Source organism: Condylura cristata, unplaced genomic scaffold, assembly GCF_000260355.1.
Source record: "Condylura cristata isolate star-nosed mole 26May11 unplaced genomic scaffold, ConCri1.0 scaffold00005, whole genome shotgun sequence".
Lineage (NCBI taxonomy): Eukaryota > Metazoa > Chordata > Mammalia > Eulipotyphla > Talpidae > Condylura > Condylura cristata.
Window position 1 is genome coordinate 9,442,933 of NW_004567106.1, and position 13,485 is coordinate 9,456,417.

Below are 13,485 nucleotides of genomic sequence, written 5' to 3' on the forward strand. Positions count from 1 at the left end.
AGTAGTATTTACTTGGCAGATAATTAGGAGAGATTAAACAACAGAGTATTAATGGGGCTTTCCAACCCCAGGTGGGACCTAAATCTGTTAGGCTCAAAAGTCTTTCACAAGTGCAGAGGACTAATCAGAATGCATGCCTGTGTAAGGAGAAAATCCTGTCAGTCTGATGATTTCTTGTAGAAATTTTTAGGGGATGTGTCTCATCGCTGAAATAGCCTTGGTATTAAAGGTTCTCTATTCTGGAGATAGCTCTCACTTGACTTGGTATAACAAGGTTGAAGGGCAGAAGATAAGTAGCCAGCATTTATACTTGTAAAAACTATTAACCTTGCAACAAAGTGAGTTTTTAGCAGCTGGATATCAATACATATACATGATAAACAATGTCATGTCAGTATTTATGACATGTTATATTGTAACAAATATAATATAGACAATATGTTATAACCCTTATCTATATGATATATTATAAATCTGTATCTATATATCTGTACAATATATGCAAATATATCATTCCATGAAACCAGAATATGTACTTGTGGAGGATATCTCACCATAATGTGAGTGAAATGTAGTCTGTTTGGGGGAAGGAATGCAGAAATGAGATGGAAAAGAGCTCTCCTTCATTGGTATCTTCTTTTGGGTGGGGCATTAATATTGCTGAGTATTTTAAATTGAAAGGCAGTGATGAAAATGGATAAAAATTATAATGCCCCAAAGTCTGACTTCCATATTACCTCTTCATAGAAACCACTTGGTTTTTTCTGTCTTCTTTTGGACATATTAGTATGTCATATTTGGATCTCTATTTTTGTTTCAAAGATTGGATTATATTATATATATTGCACTTCATCTCACTTTTTTTTTAATTCAACTATATTATGAATGCACTTAAAATACCTTAAGCTGTTACATACCTTAGTATACACAGTGTATTGTTTTTTATGATCCTGTTGCATAGATGTACCACAATATAAATCCTCTATTAATATTTTCTAACATTTAGGTTATCTCAAGTTGTTTGATGCCACAAACAAAGCCACAGTAATATCCTCAAGAAAATATCATTGTCCCTATTGAAATATAGCTGTAGGATGAATTCCTCCCAAGTTTCTTCCTATTGATTCAAATTTTGATGGACATTTGGAAATTACCAAAGAACCACTAAAGAGATCCTGTTACTTTACCTAACAATATGTGGGGATACTTTTTCCCAATCTCCTAGTTAAATAATGATTGAGTTTAAATAAAGATCTTTAATATGCTAAAATATTTATGTGTGTGATCTAATCAGTCATTAACCATTGTTGTAATATGTAATAAGGAAATGTATTTTCATTTTTATGTTAAAAACTAGTATTTTTCTATCATGTCTATTATATTCATTTATTTTCAACTCAGTGGATATTTTTTGAGCTACTGTTTTTTGTAGGAAATATGATCATGCAGTCTGTTTAGTTAAGGAGTCCAACGTGGGAAATAATATACTAGAGAAAAACGTTTACAAGTAGAAAAGAGGCAAAGAGAAAAATGATAAACTTTCTTTTTTAGATAGCAAATACTGAATGGGCTGACTCACTGGAGGGCTGACAACATAACTGACTTTGAAAGATGAAGAAGGTCTCATAGAGTTAAAAAAAAAAAAAGGCATTCTAATCAAGTGTAGAGAACAAAATGTGCAAGCCTGGTGTATATAGAGAATATGGCAGTTGAGTTTGTTGTGTGTAGAAAACATGGAAGGTGTGACAAGAAGAGTGGGAAAGAACTAAAGAACTGGATTCAAAGGGTCTTATGAAATGTGCTATGGAGCTTGGCCTTGAAGTCATTAAGTTTTATTTATTTATTTAAAAGATTTATTTATTTATACATGTAGAACTGGGGTACAGGACAGAGGTGCAGGGCGGTGAGAGGATTCACCAGGGACAGAGTAGGGAGCAGAACAGGCAGATCGACGAAGTACAGTGCTGAGAGGAGCAGTGGGTGGGTCAGGAGAGGCCATGTATCACCTCCAGAGCAGGCAGGGATCAAACTCATGCTGTAGTGGCTTTAGCTTCTTAGTGCTGTGCTTTAACCCGCTGTGCCACCAGGGAGGGCCTCATTTAAAGTTTTAAAGTGAAGTGAAACAAGGTGATTTGATTTTTTAAAATGATTACTCTGGCCACAGTGTGAATGACAGCTTCACTTGTAAAGTGGAGGCTAGAGGTGGTCAAAGACTGCTAGGCTGTTGAAGTTTCCCAGGCAAGAGATGATGAGGAATTGGGCCAGTTAAGACAAAGATCATATTTCTAATAAGGAGCAGCAGATTTGAGAAATACAAGGATAGGATTAGTGAACTATATACTAGAGATCACAATTAAATTTTAGGTTTGTCCACAATGAGATACCACCTCACCCCAGTGAGAATGGCACATCTTCAAACAACTAGCAACAACAAATGTTGGCGAGGATGTGGAGAAAAAGGAACTCTCCTGCATTGCTGGTGGGAATGCAAACTAGTACAACCACTATGGAAAACTGTTTGGAGGTTCCTCAAACTGCTAAACATGGAGCTTCCCTATGACCCAGCAATCCCACTCCTAGGTATCTACCCAAAAGACACAAAAACACTGATTGAAAAAGATACTTGTACCCCCATGTTTATTGCTGCTTTATTTACAATTGGAAAAACATGGAAGCAGCCCAAATGCCCAAAAGTAGATGACTGGATTAGAAAGATGTGGTACATATATACAATGGAATATTACTCAGCAACCAAAAAAGAGAAACACATGTCTTTTGCAGCAACTTGGATGGAGCTGGAAAAGATCATGCTTAGTGAGATAAGCCAGAAAGAGAAAGAAAAATACCAGATGGTTTCACTCATAGCAGGAGTATAATGGGCCAGGCGAGAAAATAACAAAAATAATGAACAACCATAGACCAGAGACATTCTGTGGGGGTGGAGTGGGGAATGGGATCAAAAACGGGGGGGGGGGGAAGGGAGGGAAATGCACGGGACTATGGTGGTGGCACAGGGGTGATTTGGTGATGGGAAACCCGTGGGGATTACAATTGAGATGAAAAAAAAATGTGAAAAATGATGTAAAAATAAACTTTTTAATAAAAAAAAATTTTAGGTTTGTGTGACTAGCTATGTTAGTTGTAATGCCACTACTGAAATAGGAAAGAGAAGTCCAGGTTTGGGGAGCTGATGATAGGCTTGGTTTTAGACACATAGAGATTACCGATGGAACATTAATATTATTATTTTGTATTGAGTTAACATTGGTTTTTTGATATAGGGTCATGGGGCATTTAAATAGAAGAGAGAATAAATATGATCAGGATACATACTTGAAGTCATTAGTGTAAAATGTAGTTAAACCATAGTAGTGGGTGAATTTTTCTTGGCAGAGGCTCTTAATCTTACCGAGTTCACAGAGAATCCAAATGAACCTATATCTTCTATTGGAGATGTTGGAGGGACAGAAAGAGAGAAGGCAGTGAAGAAGGTCCTGAGTGAATGGTGGAGGAAAGAGAAAAATGAGGAGCTACTGGGAGATCTTGAAAACCAGGGGATAAAACTCCTGTCTTTTATGATGATCTAAACCAGTGATTCTTGATTTTAGTATATGCCAGCATCATCTGCAGGTATTGTTTACACAGATTGTGGAACTCTACTTGCAGAATATCAAACTCAGTATATTCTGTGATATAACCTAAAACTGTACATCTTTAAGTAGTTTTCAAGAGATGTGAATTTTGCCAGTTCAGGGATCAAACTGAGAGTCATTGTTTCCTTTCTGTGTTGTCCTTTTTGAAATGTAAAAGAATGTGTTCAAATAACAGGAAATTATTATGTAACAGGTAATGCAGAGTAGTTTGTTATATTTTTTTTATAATTTTAAGTAATTATATCACCAGTTTCCAAAACATCCATATTTCAAGCATGGATTATTGGGATGCAGACATGTTCATTTGTTTGCATATTGTCTGTGACTACTTTTGTGCTTCAAAAGCAAAATCAAGTACTTGAGACAGACCAGCAGAGTTGAGAAGTTGCCAGAGACACTAGCATGCAGATCCTAAACTATCTACTATGTGGTCCTTTACAGGAAAGATGTGTTTACCCCAGTCTAGATTTTTTTTTTAGATTCTTATATTCTGGTGATCATACCTACCTGTCCTTAACTTCTCATCCCATCTTCTTCATAGAGATACGCTTAATTCTTTGTGAAATACTCTTAGGTTCACTGAGTCTGAGGAAGTATATCACTTCCTCAATGTGGACTTCTGGTGGGGGACACACCTATGAAGGACAAACCAGAGGGATGACTGTTATGTCCATCATGCAGTGAATCTTTATTTTGCAATGTGCTCTTTATATATGCCACATTCTCAAGCAGTAACAATAGCATATTGACTTACTCACTTCTCTTGATATGCTCTTTTGTTGTCTTTCTCAGACATGGCCACTTGCTCACATGACCTATTTTCTCACATTCTTAGAGCACAGACCCGGCACTCGAGAGTGTTTCCCCAAGGCGCATCTACTTTCACATGCCTTTCGGTATCTAAGTCCATAAGCCAGTCAAGTCCAGGTGCCAACACTCACGGTTCCAAAGGCTTACTCTGCCCCCATGAATTGAGAGACTATTTTTCACCTTAACATGTTTAAATATTTTAATTTGCTTATTGATCACTGTCCTCCACATATGACCATTTAAGGTATGAAAAAGGCAGTTCTTTGTTCCTTAACATAAGGCCAACTATATGATAAACTTTAGAAAAGAATTTGGTAAATGTGGAGAAAAAGTACAGGGAGGAGGAGGGGAAGAATATAATTATATTTAAATATATATATTTTTTCAGAATGGTGGGTAACATCAATGTCTTTTTACCCACCTGAATACACACTTAAAATAACTTACTAGTCATTCATTTTGTTTCCTGCCTTAAGTATGTGAACAATGGTCATTGTTATTACTAGGAGCCTTGTATTTTGGGTTATATCATTCTAGAGATTTGTATCCTATCTTAGTCTACTTAGTCATCTCTTTCTTTTTCTTTACAGGTTAAGGTAGTGTAAGATAATCTTTTTTTTTTCCTTCATAGTATCACATTTTATATGTCTGTTGTTACTGTTTAAATATTGTGCATTTCTAGTTGATGAAATAACAGCACAGTTATTCCAAAACTGTGAATGTTTTTCAATGATTGATTTTAAAATGTCTATATGAAATAATTGCAAGAGCTAATTCTTCAATAAGACTTGTAAATATGAGTAAGCATAGAATCTGAAGTGAATGGCTTTTGCTTTTTTACATAGTTTTGATGTTTATGTGTGTTATATATGGGAGATTCTTTTCCTGATAATCTTGACTATTATTGAAAATCATCTCATATAAGTTAAGGCAGTTATACTGAGTTTTTAAGATAATAAAAGATGGTTTTTGATAGATTTTTATTAGCGTAACTTTGTCATTACATTCAGTACAGTAAATGTTTTCTCTTAAGTCATGGTGTCTTCAGTAGTACTCGTTTACATAAATTAGAGCTAGTACCTAAATTATTTGTTTATTTGAAAATCAGTCATATGGCCTGTTTATCTCCTGTGGAAAGCATTTCTTATAAATATGCTTCTTTCCCTATTATTTCCAGTAGAAAAAGATACACAAATTAGGGATTTGCAGCTGTCACTTTCCTCAACTCATCTTCTGTGCATTCTTCAACACCACTTAATAATTATGTAAATACAGAAATTTTGTTTCTTATTTTTTTTTCCTATAACTGGACCACATGTTTAGAGGAAAGGGGACATATCCAAAGAAATATTTGGGGGGGGTAACATTTTAAAGGAGGGGCACTTTGGGGGAATTCAGCTTTTGAGTGATGTAATGATAAAAAAAATGTGCTTGGCCTGATACAAGCTTTCAGAGTGTTGGGAGTCAGCAGAATGGGAAGTACTTGCCACATCCTTTTTGAATTCCGGTATGTGTATATAAGCTTATGGGAGAAAAATCTATACATTATCTTGAGATTGTTTAGAGTTTAAGTTAAGCATTTGTGAAGTAAGTAATTTAGATTAAAACTGTAAGAAATGAGGAACTGTGTCATGTATTACTATAGTTTCATTTGCTGAGGAGTATAGGAGTTCCTCAATACTTGACAAACAGTAGAATAAGATGATTAAAATCAGTTTAGGTATTTATATCATTGCTTCTCAATAGTGCTATCCAGGGCAATTTTAACTGTTCCTTATCTATATTGTCTACTACAGTAGCCACTAGCCACATAGGAATCTCGAGCACTTGAAATGTTCTAGTATGATTGAGGGATGTAAATTTTTTTTTAAAAAAAATGTTTTGGTAAAGCATTTTTATCATCTAGTTACAGAATAACAGATTTTAATTTCATTTTACTAAATTTTATTTATTTTTTCTTTTTAGGTAAATACATGCAGATGATGAACATTCTTAAGCCAATTGCCTTTGATGTCATCCATTTCATGTCTCAACTATTTGATTATTACTTGTATGCAATATATACCTTCTTTGGTAGGAATGATTCAGTAAGTCAACTTTTGGAGAAAAAGTCTTTTTTAATTTTTTTTTTAATGGAAGGTTTTTTTATTCCCTCTGGATAAAATACACAAATAATATTATTTTGAAAATTATCCATCAAGAATCCAACAGAATAGTCTATTTGCCTTATTTATATATTATTCTTTAAGCTTTGCTATGATAAACATACTATATGTTACTCAATTTTTTGGCAGAAAAAGGATAACATCTGTTTCTCACCTTGATATATTTTGGCAATGTAAAATATGCAGGTTGCTATTTTTAAGTTGGCCCATCAGTGTTTAATTACTATTCAGTAATGAGACATTTGTGTATTGACTAACAACCTTAGCAGGCACCACTACATTCAGAAAAGAGTAGCTAATAGTTATTAAAAAATTGGATGTCTTTTTAACTAAACTATCTGCCTGCCAGAATTTTCTGCACCTCATTTTTATGTTTCCATAGCTCTTACTGAGTATATCTTTTTCTCCTGTTAATGGAAAACAATATAATATTGGGCAGGTAACTGGCCTGTTATTTGGAGATTATTATGTGCTTTTTATTGATGTTTCATGTTTTATTAGTGTGGCTTTGTTGTGGTGAATAAAATTTTGTATTGTGAAATGTTTATTAAGCTTTATGAAAAAAAGCTTCATTAATTTTTGGTTGAGGATTTAGACAGTTTAATTTGTGTGAGAAAAGTACATTAGTAACACTACATTGTTATTCAACATATACTATCTTTAGCTATTTAAAGTCTCAAGTTTTTTTTTTTTTTTTTTTAAAGATTTATTTATTCATACAGAACTGGGGTACAGGCCAGAGATGCGGAGGGTGAGAGGATTCACCAGAGACAGAGCGGGAAGCAGAACAGGCAGATCTATAAAGTACACTGCTGAGGGGAGCAGCGGGCGGGTCAGGAGAGGTCTGCCACGCCATGTGGTCACCTCCAGGGCAGGCGGGAATCGAACTCATGCGGAAGTGGCTTTAGTCTCTCAGTGCAGTGCTTTAACCCGCTGCGCCACCAGGGAGGGCCTTAAAGTCTCAAGTTTTTAAAATAAAAATGGTAACTTGTGGGATTACAATTTTTGGCAAACATTATTGGTAGATTAGCGAGTAGTTCTCTTAGAAGCTAGGGTTTGACTTTTTGTTTGATGCTCTGGGATTTTTGAATGCAGCTTGGAATCCCCTCTGAAGACAGTGACAACTAATCAGATACATAACTAGTTAATTTGAAGCTGTCTATTATACTTGCAAGATTACTACCAGGGAGATTTCCCATGCCTCCTTCCCTACTACCAGAAGATTTAACATGCGTTTCTTTTTTTTATTTTTCAGTTGGAATCAACAGGATTAGGCCTTAGTAGTAGTAGACTAAGAACAACTCTAAACAGAATACAAGAAAGCCTTATTGATATGGTAAGTAATAGAATCAATTACTTTGGGTTATAAAAATGAAAATTACTAATACAGTGAACTGCATGTAAATGTGTCATGTATCCTGAGTGAATGACTCCCTTATTATTACTCTTAAGTGCTTATTGGAGGTAAAAGTGGAAATTTCTTATAGTTTGATTGTAGAGAGAAAAAAATGCATATATTTGAAAGGTGGTATTGTATAAGATCTGATACATGTTCAAAGAGGGGAAAGTTGATGTGAAAAATTGGTTAGAAAGTGAGGAAGTGAAACTTATTTTAGACTTTGAAGAACAGGCATGAAAGTAACAGGATAAAGAGGAATGGACAGCATTCAAATTAAGGTAAAGAGGTTAAGCAAAGACTTTGAGGAATGAATGAGATTGGCCCAAAATTTGATAGATCTTTGTGAATGGTTTTTCGTATATGCTTAAGTGTTTTTAAGACCATTTTATAAATGTCTTGAGATTAAAGTAAGAAGTTTGGGTTTAGTTGGCTGTGTAGTAAGGGTTCGTGACTGTTCTATTGCATGATATAATGTATGTTATTTTTAAGAAGGTAGTAGAGGAATCAAAATAGGATTGATCCTCTATTGTCTTTCAGCTAGCATAGCATTTAAAAAAAAAAAAGTTGTCTCTGATCACTGTAATAGGAGTTTTTGGTTGTTCAGTATGTTTTTCTGCATTTACATTAACCCAGGTTTCTCCAAATTTTCCTTCATTTTTTCATATACCCAAGCAAACAATTTTCTTCTTTTCTCATAAGATCTATATTATATGCATAGTTTTGTTATTGAAGTTTTTATAAAATAGTTTAATCACTCACCCTTAAGAAGTACTGAAATAATCATTATCTGTTGGGCATATTTCTATTCTGGAAAATTTTTAGTACACAGGAGAGATAATTCTTGTTTTCTTGGAGCTTTTATTTTATTGGAAAAGAGAGATAAACAAATATATAACATAGTATCAGATACTGATAAGTGCTAAAAAGAAAGTGAGTCAGAATAATAGGAGGGTGATCTTTCATCAACGTGGCAGAATATAAATAGAGACGTCTGTTGCGTACTAGTAAACTTGCATCCTTGTCAGATAAACCAACTATATTCCTCTCCCCATTAAGTACTTGTGTTTTAAAGGTATCTTTTTTTTTTTTTCCAAGTCCTTATCATTAACTTTTAAACACTGCAATTTGGAGCTTAAGACCCTATGAGGTTTGACAGGGAATCACCACTTCTTTGGAGGATGTTTCTGTAGTAATACAGAGAGGTTTTTCTGAAATTAGACATTTATTTCCCACTAGTTTCCAAACATTGTGTGTTAAATTATTATACTAATAACCATTAGTTAGTATTTTTCATTTACTACACTTTGATTTCAGATTTTTTTTAGTCTAGTATATTAACTTCACTTCATTAATTTGAATCTACATTGACAGGGAACATTAATTGATTTTTTTTGGTATTCAGTATATTCTTTGCTTATTAAAATAATTTGTAGCCTAATCAATCTGGAACCAACTATATGGAAGTAATTTTTTTCCTTAAGTCAGTTAAAATTTTAATGAACACTTTCTTGGTGATTTTACTTTCTCATTATATTTCTTTTCAGCTTGCTTCTCTTTAAACTGGAAAAAACAAAATTGGAATCATTACAATCTTAAAAACTATCACCTGAGATTGTATCATATAACTTAGTGTAAACTAACAAAATTTGTTTGACACATCAAATAAATGTCTAAGAAAAGAATAGGAATAGAAGAATAGAAAAAGAAACTGGTGTAGGTAATAAGGGCTCCAGAAATGTGAATGTTTAGTTTTATGTTTAGTGAGGCTAAATTGTTTGTTTTTGATCTTTAGCCAACTTTAACTTTTTGATAATAAAATGTATTTTAAATTGGTTCAGAAAAATCATAAATAAAAATTCTTTTTATAATAATATATTAATGAGAGGAAAGGCAAAGAAATAGGATTTCCACCATGAAAACAAAGCCTTATTAATATTTCATTTTTTCAGAAGGTTTTACATTCTTTCCATAGTATACTGGTAGAAACTGAAAGATATACATAATCTTTATTTATAACAGCTTGACATTTTGTGACTCTGTCTCTCTCTTTAAGCATATATTTTTCTAAATGTAAACACAAAACTTTAGCCTTTAAGCATATTATTACCATGATTTTTATGCTCAGAGTGTCAATATTAATTGGAAAAAAAGCAAAACACCTGAATGAAAATATTTTGAGGTGGGGGCAACAATTCTAGTTATCTCTGTAAAAGTGTTTTTTGTGAAAAAGCTTTCTAAGTAGAGAGGAGAGCTCTCTTGTATTGGAGGTAGGTAAATAAGTAGTTAAATAAATACTTTTGATCTTTACTTTCATACCCAGAGATAAGTCTCCCCTTTCTCTTCTAAACTAGTTAATATCTAAATTTAAAGAAGCCTTAAGTTTTACAATTATGTAGTATTTGTTGTGTTATTTAATAATAAAAGAATTGAAATTCAAATGTAACTCTCTCATAAATGTGTGATTATTTGTGGTAACTTGAGCTACTTGAATTTGAGATTGCATAATACTGGCAGAAAGTTCATGGTCATTTTTGTTTGTTTAATTACAAAATATTTAATTATTTGTTTTCTTTCATTGTACTTCTGTTGAGGTTTAACATTGGCTAACAGCATGGCATATGATTTAGGGGTATAGGTTCAAACCTCTTCATCAGTATGTTACCACACCACTCACAGTGCTCTGAGCTCCTATACATACATGCATGTGTCTGGATGTGGCACAAAGTATACTTTATCAGTATTGTTTCCACTACTTCTTCATGAGTTCTTGGAGGGTAGTTTACCATCTTTGTACCTCAAGACTTTGACATTTCTCTTGCCATCAGTAGGCCCTCAATCAGTTTCTTTGGGGAAATGATGACAACAATGGTGATGGTAAAAAGTCTTTACTTCCTCTTCTTTTTCAGGCACATTCCAGTTAAGCTTTTATCAGCACCACTCCAAAAGTTATCAAGATCCCCACAGTCTTCCAATTGCAGATTCTGAATTTCATTTTACTGAACTGACCTGTACCATCCTACAAGGCTGACCTTGAAAAACTTTCTTCACTTAATTTGCAGAATACCACACCCTCTTGGTTTTTCTCCTGTTCCATTGACTACCTCTCAGTCTCCTTCGCTAGACTGTCTTCCTCTCCTGTACCTTGCAACACCAGGAGCCCTAGATTTCAGTCCCTACTAGAGCAGTTAGGCAAGAGAAATACATGAAAGGTATAAAAGTTGGAATAGAAGTAAACTCTCATTTTTAGGTAAGATGATATACATAGAAAACCCTAAAGATCAGTAAATTATTAGAAAAAAATAAACCAGGCATGCTACAAATCAGTATAAAAAATTTTTACTTTCTCATATACAAACAACAAACTAGAAGAGAAAGAAATCAAGAAAACAGTTGTATCAAAAAGAATTATGTACCTAGAGATAAATTTAACAAAGAAAATGAAGGGCTTACACAATGAAAACTGTAGGACACTATTAAACGGAATATAGAACACAAAGAAATGGAAAAGTCTGTGTCCAATAGTATGATTAGTTATGTTTCAGTCTTACTTGAGGACATTTGATCATTTAGAGGTTGCCTTGATAATGGTTTGGGTGTGAAATGGTTAATCATATCATAATTTTGGGTTTTACCAGCTTGGTTTCCATAGGGCAATCCTGTTTTCCTTGAATACAAGTTCTTGAAGGATATCAACACTATCTTCTCTGAAACATATGCCATTTCACAGACTCCTTATATTGGTGAATTTTATTTAGGTCTTATAAGTTCAAAGTATGTAGAGTGAGGTAATACTGTGCAAAGATCATTTTCACCTGGTATAAAAAATAAAGTTCCGGCCTTCCCTGGTAGTGCAGCGGGTTAAAGCACAACACTGAGAATCTAGAGCCACTTCTGCATGAGTTCGATTCCCGCCTGCCCCGGAGGTGACCACTGGCGTGGCAGACCTCTCCTGACCTGCCCGCTGTTCCCCTCAGCAGTGTGCTTTGTCCATCTGCCTGTTCTGTTCCCCACTCTGTCTCTGGTGAAGCCTCTCACCTCCCCTGAGCCTCTGGCCTGTACCCCATTTCTGTATGCACAAATAAATAAATCTTTAAAAAAATATAATAAAGTTCCACACTGATGCAGAAATCCTCAGTAAAATCCTAGTTAACAGAATCCAGCAATACATGAATGCTACTCAGTGGGATTTATTCCAGGGGTACAAGGATGGTTCCACATCCAAACAATTAATGTAATTCAACACATCAACAAAAATAAAAATTAAAATAATGTAATCCAACACATCAACAAAATCTGTAAATGCTGGGAAAGCATTTAACAAAGTTCAATATCTTTTTATGATGAAGACCCTCATATCTTAACATCATAAAAACAATGTAAACATATGACAAGCCCACAGCCAATATTAATCTCAACAGTGAAAAGTTGGAAGCCTTTAAGATCATGAACAAGACGAGATGTCTACTCTCACTACTGCTTTTCAGTATAACACTGGAAGTCCTAACTAGAGCAGTAAGACAAGGAAAGACATACAAGGAATCCAAAAAGGGAAAGAAGAAGTAAAACAATATTTGTAGACTATATAATAATATACATACACACCCTAGAAACTCCACAGAAAATTATTGAAATAATAAACCATTTTAGTAAAATAGCAGGATACAAAAATCAGTAGCTTCCTATACACATGCAATCAATCTGAAGAAAAAACGTAAAACCATTCCATTTACAACTGAAACAACAGCAAATTTAAATACCTAGGAATAAACCTGCAATCCCAGTAAAAATCTCAATGACATTATTCAAAGAAATAGAATAAATGTTGATAAAATTCATATGGAGCCACAAAAACAAAAACAAAAACACCTCGAATGGCCAGATAGTCCCCTGACTAAAAAAGAGAATGGAGCTATCACACTTCCAGACTTAAAACTACACTACATAGCCATAATAATTAGTACAGCATGGAATTGGAACACAAACAGACAACAGACCAGTGGAATTAAATAGAAAATCCAGAAATAAAGCCACACATATGTGGACAAGTAATCTTTGACAAAAAAGCAAAGAATATGCAATGGAACAAGGACAGTTTGTTTAATAAATGGTTCTCGGAAAAATTGGGCAATGGCATGAAATAGAATGAAACTAGACTACTACCGCACAATGTGCACAAAATGGAACTCAAAATAGATAATGGAACATAAGACATGAAACCATAAAATCTACAGAAGAAAATATGGGCAAAACACTATGTGACAGGACCTCCCTGGTGGCTCTGGGGTTAAAGAGCTCTCTCAAGCTGGCCCTCCCTGGTGGTGCAACGGGTTAAAGCACAGCACTAAGAAACTAAAGCCACAGCAGCATGAGTTCGATCCCCACCTGCCCCGGAGGTGACCACATGGCGCAGCAGACCTCTCCTGACCCGCCCGCTGCTCCCCTCAGCAGTGTACTTCGT

At 34.4% G+C, this 13,485-nt stretch overlaps 1 protein-coding gene across 1 annotated transcript in view; it reads left to right on the forward strand.

Moving 5' to 3' along the window:
• CCDC132 (coiled-coil domain containing 132) overlaps window positions 1-13,485 on the forward strand; it is an 88,427-nt gene that overhangs the window by 65,412 nt on the left and 9,530 nt on the right. Inside the window, exons 21-22 of the mRNA XM_004676686.2 lie at window positions 6,429-6,550; window positions 7,884-7,964. Of these exons, the coding sequence (XP_004676743.1) occupies window positions 6,429-6,550; window positions 7,884-7,964 (203 nt within the window). The remainder of the gene's footprint in view (window positions 1-6,428; window positions 6,551-7,883; window positions 7,965-13,485) is intronic.